This window comes from Tiliqua scincoides, chromosome 1 (genome assembly GCF_035046505.1).
Source record: "Tiliqua scincoides isolate rTilSci1 chromosome 1, rTilSci1.hap2, whole genome shotgun sequence".
In the NCBI taxonomy this organism is placed as follows: Eukaryota; Metazoa; Chordata; class Lepidosauria; order Squamata; family Scincidae; genus Tiliqua; species Tiliqua scincoides.
In genome coordinates this window covers 75,929,253-75,942,745 of record NC_089821.1, presented here as the reverse complement: position 1 = coordinate 75,942,745, position 13,493 = coordinate 75,929,253, and the positions used below count along the sequence as shown (strand labels likewise).

At 44.6% G+C, this 13,493-nt stretch overlaps 1 protein-coding gene across 1 annotated transcript in view; it reads left to right on the top strand.

The window, feature by feature from the left end:
- CNTNAP5 (contactin associated protein family member 5) overlaps positions 1 to 13,493 on the top strand; it is a 301,528-nt gene that overhangs the window by 106,597 nt on the left and 181,438 nt on the right. The window contains exons 9-10 of the mRNA XM_066621342.1: positions 8,584 to 8,848; positions 10,402 to 10,551. Of these exons, the coding sequence (XP_066477439.1) occupies positions 8,584 to 8,848; positions 10,402 to 10,551 (415 nt within the window). The remainder of the gene's footprint in view (positions 1 to 8,583; positions 8,849 to 10,401; positions 10,552 to 13,493) is intronic.

Below are 13,493 nucleotides of genomic sequence, written 5' to 3'. Positions count from 1 at the left end.
GGAACATTTCAAGAATACCGTTTACAACACCGCCTTGTCCATATTTGGCAAGAAGACCAACAAGGCGGCAGACTGGTTTGAAGCCCACTCTGAGGAGTTGACACCAGTCATTGAGGAAAAGAGGAGAGCTCAAGCAGCATACAAGGCCTGTCCCAGTGAGCGCAACCTGCAGGTCCTCCGAACTGCTCGCAGCAAAGTCCAACAGACTGCCAGGAGATGTGCTAACAACTACTGGCTCCAGCTCTGTTCCGAGATACAGATAGCAGCTGACACGGGCAACATCAAGGGGATGTATGATGGTATCAAGCAGGCCCTAGGTCCAACACAGAGGAAAATTGCCCCTTTGAAGTCTGCCACAGGCGAGGTCATCCAGGATCGGGCGCAGCAGATGGAACGCTGGGTGCAGCACTACTCTGAGCTATATTCCAGAGAAAATGTAGTCACCGAAGAAGCACTGAACAACATTGAGTGCCTGCCTGTGCTGGAAGAGCTTGACAGTGAACCAACTCTAGAAGAACTTCACGTGGCCCTGGACTCCCTTGCCTTTGGCAAGGCACCTGGAAAAGACAGCATCCCTGCTGAAGTCCTAAAATGCTGCAAAGAGATCATCGTCACTGAGCTGCATGAAATCCTCTGTCTCTGCTGGAGAGAAGGTGGAGTACCTCAAGACATGAGGGATGCAAACATCATCACGCTATACAAGAACAAAGGTGACAGGGGTGACTGCAACAACTACCGCGGCATCTCTCTCCTTAGCGTTGTAGGAAAGCTGTTTGCCCGAGTTGTACTAAAGAGGTTCCAGGTACTTGCAGAGAGCGTCTGTCCAGAATCGCAGTGTGGATTCCGAGCCAACAGGTCCACCACTGATATGGTATTCTCCCTTAGACAACTGCAGGAGAAATGCAGGGAACAACGACAGCCACTCTTTATAGCCTTCATAGATCTCACAAAGGCTTTCGACCTGGTCAGCAGAGACGGCCTCTTCAAGATTCTCCCCAAGATTGGATGTCCACCCAGGCTCCTCAGCATCATCAGATCCTTCCACAAGGACATGAAGGGCACTGTTGTCTTCGATGGCTCCACATCAGACCCTTTTGACATCCGAAGTGGAGTGAAGCAGGGCTGTGTTCTTGCACCAACCTTGTTTGGGATTTTCTTCGCTGTCCTGCTGAAGCAGGCCTTTGGAACTGCAACAGAAGGCATCTATCTCCGGACCAGATCAGACGGAAAGCTCTTCAACCTCTCCAGACTGAGAGCAAAATCCAAAGTCCAGCTGAAATGTCTGCGTGACTTCCTCTTTGCCGACGATGCAGCTGTCACTACCCACTCTGCCAAAGATCTCCAGCAGCTCATGGATCGTTTTAGCAAGGCCTGCCAAGATTTTGGACTGACAATCAGCCTGAAGAAAACACAGGTCATGGTTCAGGATGTGGACTCACCTCCCTGCATTACAATCTCTGAGCATGAACTGGAGGTTGTCCATGACTTTGTGTACCTTGGCTCAACGATCTCTGACACTCTTTCTCTCGATACCGAGCTAAACAAGCGCATCGGTAAAGCAGCTACCACATTTTCCAGACTCACAAAGAGAGTCTGGTCCAACAAGAAGCTGACGGAACATACCAAGATCCAGGTCTACAGAGCTTGCGTCCTGAGTACACTTCTGTACTGCAGCGAGTCATGGACTCTTCGCTCACAACAGGAGAGGAAACTGAGCGCTTTCCACATGCGCTGCCTCCGACGCATCCTCGGCATCACCTGGCAGGACAAAGTTCCAAACAACACAGTCCTGGAACGTGCTGGAATCCCTAGCGTGTATTCACTGCTGAAACAGAGACGCCTGCATTGGCTTGGTCATGTTGTGAGAATGGATGATGGCCGGATCCCAAAGGATCTCCTCTATGGAGAACTCGTGCAAGGAAAGCGCCCTACAGGTAGACCACAGCTGCGATACAAGGACATCTGCAAGAGGGATCTGAAGGCCTTAGGGATGGACCTCAACAAGTGGGAAACCGTGGCCTCTGAGCGGCCCGCTTGGAGGCAGGCTGTGCAGCATGGCCTTTCCCAGTTTGAAGAGACACTTTGCCAACAGTCTGAGGCTAAGAGGCAAAGAAGGAAGGCCCATAGCCAGGGAGACAGACCAGGGACAGACTGCACTTGCTCCCGGTGTGGAAGGGATTGTCACTCCCGGATTGGCCTTTTCAGCCACACTAGACGCTGTGCCAGAACCACCTTTCAGAGCGCGATACCATAGTCTTTCGAGACTGAAGGTTGCCAATATACAATAGCTTCCTTGCAGGAGACAATTCCCCTGGTCACCTTGTCAGTCTTGGAAATAGATAGTGACAGTACTTGTGTATGGGTGAACAAGGGTCAGAACAGTATCTACCAAGGAAATGTTAAATATCTCCATTTAATTGCCTGAATTTAAGAAGTTCAGATTGTAATAACAGCAGCGGAAGCCCCTTTGGAGTAGATTTCACTACCTGTTAAAGGCATCGTTAATCAAACTGGAAACATTGGACTCGATGGAGTTCTAAAATGCCAGATGAGCACTAGATGGAGTTTTTAGCAGCTTACATGCACCTGAACTTCTGGTTTTTCTCTAGAGGCTAGACACTTCTTATTCTCCTTTGCAACCAGGGAAAAGTTTAGCTTTCAGTTAAAGTGGGTTCAGTTGTAATATCAAGTGTTTGAGTGAAGGTGCTTGGGATAAGCCGAAACCTGATGTAATTTTCCAATGGCTCTTGACGCTTAGTCCCACAGATCTCCCCTATTCACTGGGAAGCTGTCTGATGAGATGCAGAATGGGCTGAATAATATGGCCATTACCATACTGATTCAGCTGCACAGGAACAGGGCTTGTATGAGATATGTTCAATGTCACATTCGAACCAGCTGGGGTCATGGATCCGATGGGAGTTGCTGTTTGACTTTGTTGTGAAAGGGACTCAGAAGTGTTGTATTAGGATCACTGGATGAAAAGGAGGCAGTGCCCCTGTATCTTTGTTTTATTTTGTCAAAGAAGGGATTTTGGTAATTTTTTTTTCTGGCCCCTTCATGGCAAGTTGCCAACATTCAATCTTCTGCACAATGACAACTATTAAAAGCACAAAAATGAAAAACGAAAGAATTTCAAATACCTTGGTAATACTGGTCAGCAATAAAACAAATAACATGAAAGGACAAACAGAGAAAGCAGAATTCTACCCTTCCCGCAAGGAATAGATAGGGGGCATTTTTGGCACTTGTCCCTTGTGCAAGACATGGTAGGAGAAAGAAGCTGCCTTACTGGAGAAGCAAAGAATGGGGTGGAGTTAAAGCAAATTCAGTTTGCCATTCAGTGTGTATTTGCTGTTGGTGTCACTAGGGTTGGTGTCATCCAGTGCAATAATTCATGGTGTCACATACCAACCATGGCTGGGAAAGTCCCCAGAGCCAAGGGTATTGAGCTTCCCAAGGCAGAGGGTCTACCTATGCAGTAGACCTGGCTTCACAGAGGGCAAAAGACGGAGGCATGGCTGACTGGGAGGCTAGGTCTACAAGCTGAGTAGATTTGAGCACTGCTTAAGGAAGCCTGGTAGACCAGGGCTCCAGAGACAGGTATACCTGGGCTCTTGAATCAGAGGTCTGATGTAACTATCTGGTCTTCTGGGCAGGTACACCTGGGCTCCAGAGCTTTTGGTGTCACCCTCCCCTGATGCAGTAGCCCGCCTAGTGATACCACTGTATTTGGCTGAACAGCAGTCCCACCTGTTTGCCTTTCCAGAAGAACGGTTTGAGGCTAGATGGTCATCTGTGGGAGCAGAGCAGGAATTTTTGCTTTTTACATGGCTGACTGTGGATGAGGGTTTGTTTAGGTTTTTTGCCTACTCCAGACTGTTTGAGAGGCTGTGGTGCTTTATCCAGGTTGGTCACAAATGGCCAGTGGTTTAAGAATTTAAGGATTAAGATTAGGGCTTAGTGTGCTGTCTGAAGAACTGAATACTGGGGGGGATCTGGAACCAGTTTCCAGAGGCTGCTGAACTTGAATGCTGACTGAAAACTCCTTGTTCAAGGATTTCAAGTCAGTTTCAAAGGCTGCTCATCTAGGGGGAAAGAGAGGAAACTGTGCTATCCAGATATCCAATAAGGTTGAATATTGGGGGACTTCTGTCTTTTCTACATTATTGGGTTTCCGTCCTTTTAACTGGAAAATTGTAGTATCCAAGCATTCATCATGTTAGTGAGGCAAGCCACTTTGGGGAAAACCTAAATTATATACAGGTGTGCCCCTGGGGGTTCCATTCTGGAACCCCCTGCAGATACCCGATACTGCAGATATGAGTGAATATCCATCTCCGCGGTTTGGCCCCTCCAGAGATGAGGGAAGCCCCTCACCTCTAGAGGGGCTTATGAGCTGAGCAGAGGCTGCCGACATCTGTTCACGGCCTCTACCAGGCTCAGACTGAGCTCTAGAGCTCAAAACATGTGACTTCCGGTTTCACGGAGAAACCGAAAGTGACGTTTTTAATGCCTTATAAGGCATTGGGAGGTCCAGGGAAGTCCTCCAGGACCTTGCCTCTGGAGGGGGCACACACGGGGGCCTCTGCAGACCCAATTTGTGGATAACTGAATCCGTGGATATGGGCCCCCCTATGCAGTATTTTTACTGTACACCTTTATCTTGAAAACCTTTTTTTTCAAGAAGGCATTTAACTGTTGTCATGATGGACTGGCACTTTTAATGAATGTAATTTTAATAGTTTTTTTGTGATCCATTGGGGCCTGAGCTGCTTTATTGTTTTAATTGTTTTATGTTTTAATGTTTTAGTATTGTTTTAATTTCTCATTCTGTCCTGTGTTTTATTTTGTAAACCGCCTTGGGTGCTCATAATGTTTGGGAGAAAGGCGGGCCATAAATTATTTAATAAACAAATAAATAAATAAATATCCCTTGGCCCCTTACAATAGTTGGCTTTGATAAGCTGGGATTTTCTCACACAATGTACAACTTTGAGTCAGAGGTGTAAACACTCAAAGGAGGCAGCTGGCCATTTCCTCCAGAAAAGGAATCCACATTAAGAGGGGTGGAGTGTCAAGAGAGCTAGAATCCACTGCACAGTTATGTGAGATAATTGAAATAAAAGTGTGACCCATTTAAATCCAAGCCTCTTGCCTTGTGTGTTATTGGGAGCATGAAGGCAACAGTATTAACAGAGGATACAGAATAAATAGCTATTATAATTAGGCTTCCTCTTGGGTAACTGTGTCCAAGCAAATTGGACCACTGTAAATATGTATCCTATCCTTCATATTCCTTTACAGTTTAATGAATTATAGGCATTCCAATGAAGTTTAGATTTTATTTCTCAACAGGCATGCTTCCTGCAATGATTTTCAATCTTTTTCCAAGCGTGCATCGAGCACTGACTGTACAGTATAACTTCCAGATAGTCAGTAGGTACATCATTTAAGATGTATTTAAGAAGATAGCATTATCTTCTCTACCTGGGTCCCGTTAGGGAGAAGGGCGGGATAAAAATAAAGTTTTATTATAACAGGGTCTTTTGGTAACCGAAAGAGCTTATAGGAGTTCAGTATTGAAACAATTTGATCGAACACTAGAATCTCTTGAGAAATCAGCCCGTCACAAATAATGGCTGCTGCTGTCACTGAAAGAGAATGTCTCTGCATTGAATCTGTGCATAGAAGTATAAATTGAAGCTGATATTCACCTACAACACTCACTCATTGCTGTTACAACCCTTTCAAGTTGTAACTGTAGAGTATTGTTTTACAGTTTTTCCTTTGGGTTAGCAGTCTTTCTTTTGTTTTAGTTTCTCAGTAATCCTGGTGTTTGCTATGAGGACCAACAATCACAATCATTACCATTTGCAGTAGGTCCTGGGCCTAAAAAAATTGTCCCTTGGACAGCATTACTATGGGAGCACTGTTCCAAACATCACTCGGTGGCATAATTCTTCTTTGACAGCTTTTACAAAAGGTGCCCTTTCTCCAATATCCTTAAAGGATAGCTTATCTATCAAAGGGTGAACTCTTCCTGGCTGGCCATATTCAGAGGGCTCTTCTATAGTACCTGTTCTCAGCACTAAACGTTAGTTGAGTTGAGACTTCTGCCGTCTACTTTGAATTGCTTATCACTAGTTTTAGTCCACCTAAATCCAGTGTCAAAGCTCCCATTCAGAATATCTGAACTTGATGTTCATTTTAAAACCTCTTCAGTGGTGGGGCTACAGTCTCTGAACTCCTAGTCAAATTTTGTAAACTGAAATTCAATACACCATGACTATCCATCAGCTATTCTGTTGCTACTGAACCTATTTCACTTGGCATTGGCTCTACATCTTGACATAACACAGTAAATCAAAATTCCCCAAAATGAGAGGAAAACCTGGAGAGATCAGGCCGTCTGTTGTATGAACTTTAACTGAGTTCTAGTTGTTCTGACATATGGGAAGAATATCATGTTCTTAGGGTGATAAAGTACCAGAGGAACAAAAGACAATCTTTCACATGAACGACTGTTACAGTCATTAAGTGACATCTGGCAACATTGTACCTGGATGCTGGCCAATGACTAATTATGATAACGTAAAGCAATTGTGATTGTGTCTTCCATCAGATGAAACAATAAGGCAATCATATGTTCTATGGTTTTAGTTGAAATTCCACTCCAGTTTCCAGCTCAAGTTATTCTGGACATGCTACAAGAATAAGAATACAGGCATTTCCATTCAGATTGGACTCATTAAGATGCGCCCATTTCTTGTTCTGATATGCTTTGTCTTGTAATTTTGAGAGAGAGAGAGAGAGAGAGAGAGAGAGAGAGAGAGAGAGAGAGAGAGAGAGAGATCCCATTGAAGCTTTTGTTTCATCTCGCAGTGAATTAGATCTCATTCCAGAACTTTGTTTAATTTCCTCTGTCAAATAAGAATTTTCAAAAGCTATCAACAATGATAAGGCGCCATTCCATCAGCTTGTCCTATCCTTTCAATAAGGGAATCCCCAAGCGCCATATAACTCCCGACGCATCAGTCATCTTTTGTTCATTGTAATGATCCTGTTAGAGTGAGATATCAGTTCTAATGAGAGGCTGTACGACAGAGAAAGGCTTTTACTTGAATGGGGTTATCAGATTTCAGCTATTTCACAAAGTGCCTTGGTTCAAAAGCAGGCATGTTACATCTGTCCTCACCCTCCATCTCTGTACTAGCATCTCCTTCTCTATTGTTAATGGCTTGTCATATGAGCTGGTTGAACAAACGACTGTGGGATTACCAAGAACAAAGACACCAGGGCTCCAGGTGCCATTGAAGAGAGCATTTCGATCAGAACCAGAGGGGTTGCCAAAGTTCTCTGGATTCCGCTTTGTAGTCTGTGCAAGAAGTGCTTCCATTTCAGCAGCCCTTCTGAAGACTAAAGTCCCCTCCTATGCCATTTTATCTTCCCTCCTAGCATGAACAGGATTGTTGTGTCTCTGCTACCAAAAACACCTGAGCAAAAATATTTCCACATACAGGTAGAAAATAATTATCCACGGATTTTTCATCTGTGATTTTATCTCAACAGGATGAGAAGGGCCCTTTCAACTAAAGGAAAAAAGTTGTTTAACAATAGCCTATTAATAGGCTAATAATGTGGGAGGGGGCAACCAGCAGAAAATCCATCAATCATTCTTTCCCCAGAACAACTTCACTCCAAGGCAAGCGACCCCTCCCTTCCCCCTGAGAATGTGAAAGAAGGCTAAGTGGAAATGATTATCACCTCCTCCATTCTTTCCCCATGCTGCAGCTCCAGGTGAAGGGAGGGATCACTGCCTCAAAGTGAAGCCTTTCTAAGTGCCTGGAGAGAAACCGATTGTCTGCCTGATGCATTACAAAGGACAGCAAGGCGATTTTAAAATTGGCTAGCAAAGGGACATTGTTTTTTAATTGGATTTGCTTTAACACGATTTTTGCCATTCACAGGAGCTCTAGGAATGGAATAGCGATACTCAACCTGTACTGATCTGCAATACAAGATTGGAGAAGCCAACCCTGATAAGGGTACACATGTATCCATGTAGGCTATAAGGAGCTCTCTCATGGTTTATTGGAGCAATGACCCATGTAATCCAGCGCTGTCTCTGATCAGCAATGGCTGTAGAGACCGGTCCTGAGATGTTCATGTCCAAAGTATGAATATTGCTACCCAACAATTCAATTAAGGCATACTAAATTGCATGCATCTTCTCTCCCTCACTCCTGAAGTATAAACTATTTTCCAGCAAGCACACTCCAGCAAGTGCATTTCTTTGGCTCATAGCACTAATATGTACAAGCAATTCTGCCCCTATTTAAAATAGCATTCATTGTTGAGACCACCAGAAGGCAACTTGGTATCTCAGCAAGCAACTTGTGTATTCTAATCTGAGAATCTTTCTAAATTGTACACGTGTGTGTGTGTGTGTTTAGAGTTACAATCCTAAAAGTGCATTACATTATGGTCCTGCTGTTGTGATAACAGCATGGTGTTCAGACATGAGAAAACACCTTGACTGTTGTTTGTTGTTCCCTCCTCCCCTTTTGTATTGCTTTCCAGGGTAATGTGACATTTGCCTGCTCAGAGCCACCAATCACTCCCATCACCTTCGACAGCTTCAACAATAGCTACTTGCTGTTGCCAGGCATTCCCCAGCTTGATGGCCTGTCAGTGAGTTTCCAGTTTCGGACGTGGAATGAGGATGGCCTGCTCCTGTCCACAGAACTGTCAGAAGATTCCGGTTCCCTCTTGTTATATCTCCATCACGGCAGGTTGGCGCTCATCATCCAGAAAGATTCTGAGAAATACGTGGCCCTCAGTGCAGGTACTGAATGTCAACCAGAAGCACTTTCTATCTCATCTTCACTCCTAATATTACTGAGGACTTGGAAAGTAACAGTGAAATGTGTTTTTTCGTTTTAGTAGAAGCATAATTAGGGAAACCTAGGCAAGAGTCATCTTTTAGCTTCCCTCCAAAGTCTAGTGAAGGGGAAAATCTTCACAGTATACTGCTTTGTGGTTGATATGACAAGCTCTTGCTTTGATTAGTCTGAAGGTCACTGAATGCTGAGATGGCAAATCAGAAGACAAGAAGCAGCCAAAAGAAAAAAAAAAGGGGGGGGTGGAAGTGTGCGCATGTACATACACACACTTTTATCTCTTTGCTTAATGGAGTAGCAATTGTATTTTGTTGCCCTCTCCCAAAAAAAAATCACAAAATGTCCTGTGTTATGTTAACGATAAACTCAATGGCATGGCAAGATTCTGCATGCAAAGATTTGCTTTGCCTGAAGCATATACATGCCACAATAAAATTAATTTGTGTGTTTTTAAAGTGTACACTCAATTCTTTGTTTGCTACTGCAGATAGCACTCAGTCAAAATCATCTTTTTGAATATTGTTGGAAGGCAGCTCTAAAAAGCTCCACCCTACCTCAGATCCCATCCTCGCCTACAGTGACCTGGGTTGACTGGTCGTCAATGGTTGGCAACCTTCAGTCTCGAAGGACTATGGTATAAGCCTACAGCACCCAGTATTCCCAGGCGGTCTCCCATCCAAGTACTAACCAGGCCTGACCCTGCTTAGCTTCCGAAATTAGACAAGATCAGGCATGTGCAGGGTAACAGTTGCATCAAACCACACAACAAGCCCCAGTTCTGCAGTTTGCATATAGTCTAGTTTGACCCTTAGACTTCCGAGTCAAGATGATTAGGATTGTGGTGACAAGACCAGTACAACCAGCTATCTAGTCAGATACTAAATTAGGGCCTATGAGAGCACAACTCCTGTGAAAACCCACAAGTAAAGACAAAAGTCACACAACCCAACATCTGATTTATATCCCATATCTGATTCTGAATTGGGTGGCTTCATTTAACAGCATACTGAGGTCACAGTGATTGAACAATACATAAGAAGCAAGTCCAGGATATTCGTGTACAAAATTATCTTTTAGTAAAGATCTCTTGGGAAAACTGATGGTGGAGGAGAAGTAACAGACAGACGCCCCAGTTCAGCAGTTCCTTGACTGCCAGGGTGTGGGTGGAGGAGTTTTTGCATACAAATCAAATCACCACCTTCTCCATTTAGTTCAATGAGGGGACAGAGACACAGATGTAGTTCCATTAAATGGAATGAGGAAGCTTGCTTATGTAGCATCTCTTCCTGTACAGATGGACCTCTGGGGTCAGGAGCCAGTTTTCAACATGTTAACTGTTTATACTTGGGATTTTTTTCCCCTTGACATTGCCTGCCTGACAGTTTTGTTGTTTCCCTGAAGTACAATAATTATTCACAAGCATCACCGCCTCCACTTCTTCCTTCTTGTCCCCTGTGCGCATGGTTCATCTGTTTTACAGTCGCTGTTTGTTTCCCAGGCAGCAGTCTATATGATGGCCTATGGCATTCAGTTAACATCAATGCTAGAAGACATCGCATCACCCTAACTCTAGATAATGATGCCGCATCTGCTGTTCGTGCAACCACAGTTTCTCAGATTTATTCAGGAAGCAGCTACTATTTTGGAGGTAAGCCGGTTTCCTGTAGCGATGGTTAAAGGCAGCAGATCTAGCCGATGTATTTATTTTTTAAAATGTACTATTGTTTAAAAAAAATACATCTTGATGGTAAACAAGTACATTGTGTTGTCTCCTTCAGATGCCACAAATCAAAATGCTTTGGGATTTGAGCTGCCAAAATAGATCGGGAAAGGAATAATTGCAATTTACGGAGAAAAGAAATTACACCCCCACTTTTTGCAAATGAAAATGTGTTAGTTTCATACACTACCTGGTAACACTGAAATGAGTGGAAATGGTAGAAGGAGTCAGGGAATAATTGCAGCATATGAAGTGCACCTTTTAACGCTAAGGATACAATCAGTAATACATTCAGTATATTGAAATCTAGTCCAAATTGATGGGGAAAAGCATAAAAGTCAGGTACTTCGGTTCTATTGCCTTAGTGTGAATTTAATCATACTAGAGAGCATCTGGATTTCACTTCAAAGATTTTCTATAAATAATACTCAGACTTTATATGTTTTCCTTATTATTATTATTATTATTATTATTATTATTATTATTATTATTATTATTATTGTTATTATTATGAAAGGAAATAGCTTTTTGCTTTCATCTATATATTGTCCGCTCGTTGGGACCGCATTCAGATACCAGAAATGAAAAAACTGGGGTGGGGAAGGGGATATATTCTGATGACAGAGATCTTCTTCCTTTGCCAAATATTTTGGGTTGAAACATCCCTCCAATTCCCATTGTTCAAGCTCATCTATGTTTTCTGCTATAGGATAGCAGAACTGTACCTATCACCTAGGAATAGTGTGTCCTTGGGTTTTATATTAGGGTTTATTTACGTTTCTGTACCACACAAAAAAGGAAGGAAGACCTCGCATTGATACGAGCAAGACTCGGGATCAGAGAAAAGTGGAGGAATTTGCACGAGCGCTTGAGGAATCTCTTCCAGGCCCGGTCGATGCAAACGCATCCAACAGATGGGAACATTTCAAGAATGCCGTTTACAACAACACCTTGTCCATATTTGGCAAGAAGACCAACAAGACGGCAGACTGGTTTGAAGCCCACTCTGAGGAGTTGACACCAGTCATTGAGGAAAAGAGGAGAGCTCAAGCAGCATACAAGGCCTGTCCCAGTGAGCGCAACCTGCAGGTCCTCCGAGGTGCTCGCAGCAAAGTCCAGCAGACTGCCAGGAGATGTGCTAACGACTACTGGCTCCAGCTCTGTTCCGAGATACAGATAGCAGCTGACACGGGCAACATCAAGGGGATGTATGATGGTATCAAGCGGGCCCTAGGTCCAACACAGAAGAAAATTGCCCCTCTGAAGTCTGCCGCAGGCGAGGTCATCCAGGATCGGGCGCAGCAGATGGAACGCTGGGTGCAGCACTACTCTGAGCTATATTCCAGAGAAAATGTAGTCACCGAAGAAGCGCTGAACAACATTGAGTGCCTGCCTGTGCTGGAGGAGCTTGACAGTGAACCAACCCTAGAAGAACTTCACGTGGCCCTGGACTCCCTTGCCTTTGGCAAGGCACCTGGAAAAGACAGCATCCCTGCTGAAGTCCTAAAGTGCTGCAAAGAGATCATCATCACTGAGCTGCATGAAATCCTTTGTCTCTGCTGGAGAGAAGGTGGAGTACCTCAAGACATGAGGGATGCAAACATCATCACGCTGTACAAGAACAAAGGCGACAGGAGTGACTGCAACAACTACCGTGGCATCTCTCTCCTTAGCGTTGTAGGAAAGTTGTTTGCCCGAGTTGCACTAAAGAGGCTCCAGGTACTTGCAGAGAGCGTTTATCCAGAATCACAGTGTGGATTCCGAGCCAAAAGGTCCACCACTGATATGGTATTCTCCCTTAGACAACTGCAGGAGAAATGCAGGGAACAACGACAGCCACTCTTTATAGCCTTCATAGAGCTCACGAAGGCTTTCGACCTGGTCAGCAGGGATGGCCTCTTCAAGATTCTCCCCAAGATTGGATGTCCACCCAGGCTCCTCAGCATCATCAGATCCTTCCAGAAGGACATGAAGGGCACTGTTGTCTTTGATGGCTCCACATCAGACCCCTTTGACATCCGAAGTGGCGTGAAGCAGGGCTGTGTTCTTGCACCAACCTTGTTTGGGATCTTCTTCGCTGTCCTGCTGAAGCAGGCCTTTGGAACTACAACAGAAAGCATGTATCTCCGGACTAGATCAGATGGAAAGCTCTTCAACCTCTCCAGACTGAGAGCAAAGTCCAAAGTCCAGCTGAAATGTCTGCATGACTTCCTCTTTGCCGACGATGCAGCTGTCACTACCCACTCTGCCAAAGATCTCCAGCAGCTCATGGATCGTTTTAGCAAGGCCTGCCAAGATTTTGGACTGACAATCAGCCTGAAGAAAACACAGGTCATGGTTCAGGATGTGGACTCACCTCCCTGCATTACAATCTCTGCACATGAACTGGAGGTTGTCCATGACTTTGTGTACCTTGGCTCAATGATCTCCGACACTCTTTCTCTCGATACCGAGCTAAACAAACGCATCGGTAAAGCAGCTACCACGTTTTCCAGACTCACAAAGAGAGTCTGGTCCAACAAGAAGCTGACGGAACATACCAAGATCCAGGTCTACAGAGCTTGCGTCCTGAGTACACTTCTGTACTGCAGCGAGTCATGGACTCTTCACTCACAACAGGAGAGGAAACTGAATGCTTTCCACATGCGCTGCCTCAGACGTATTCTCGGCATCACCTGGCAGGACAAAGTTCCAAACAACACAGTCCTGGAACGAGCTGGAATCCCTAGCATGTATGCACTACTGAAACAGAGACACCTGCGTTGGCTCGGTCATGTTGTGAGAATGGATGATGGCCGGATCCCAAAGGATCTCCTCTATGGAGAACTTGTGCAAGGAAAGCGCCCTACAGGTAGACCACAGCTGCGATA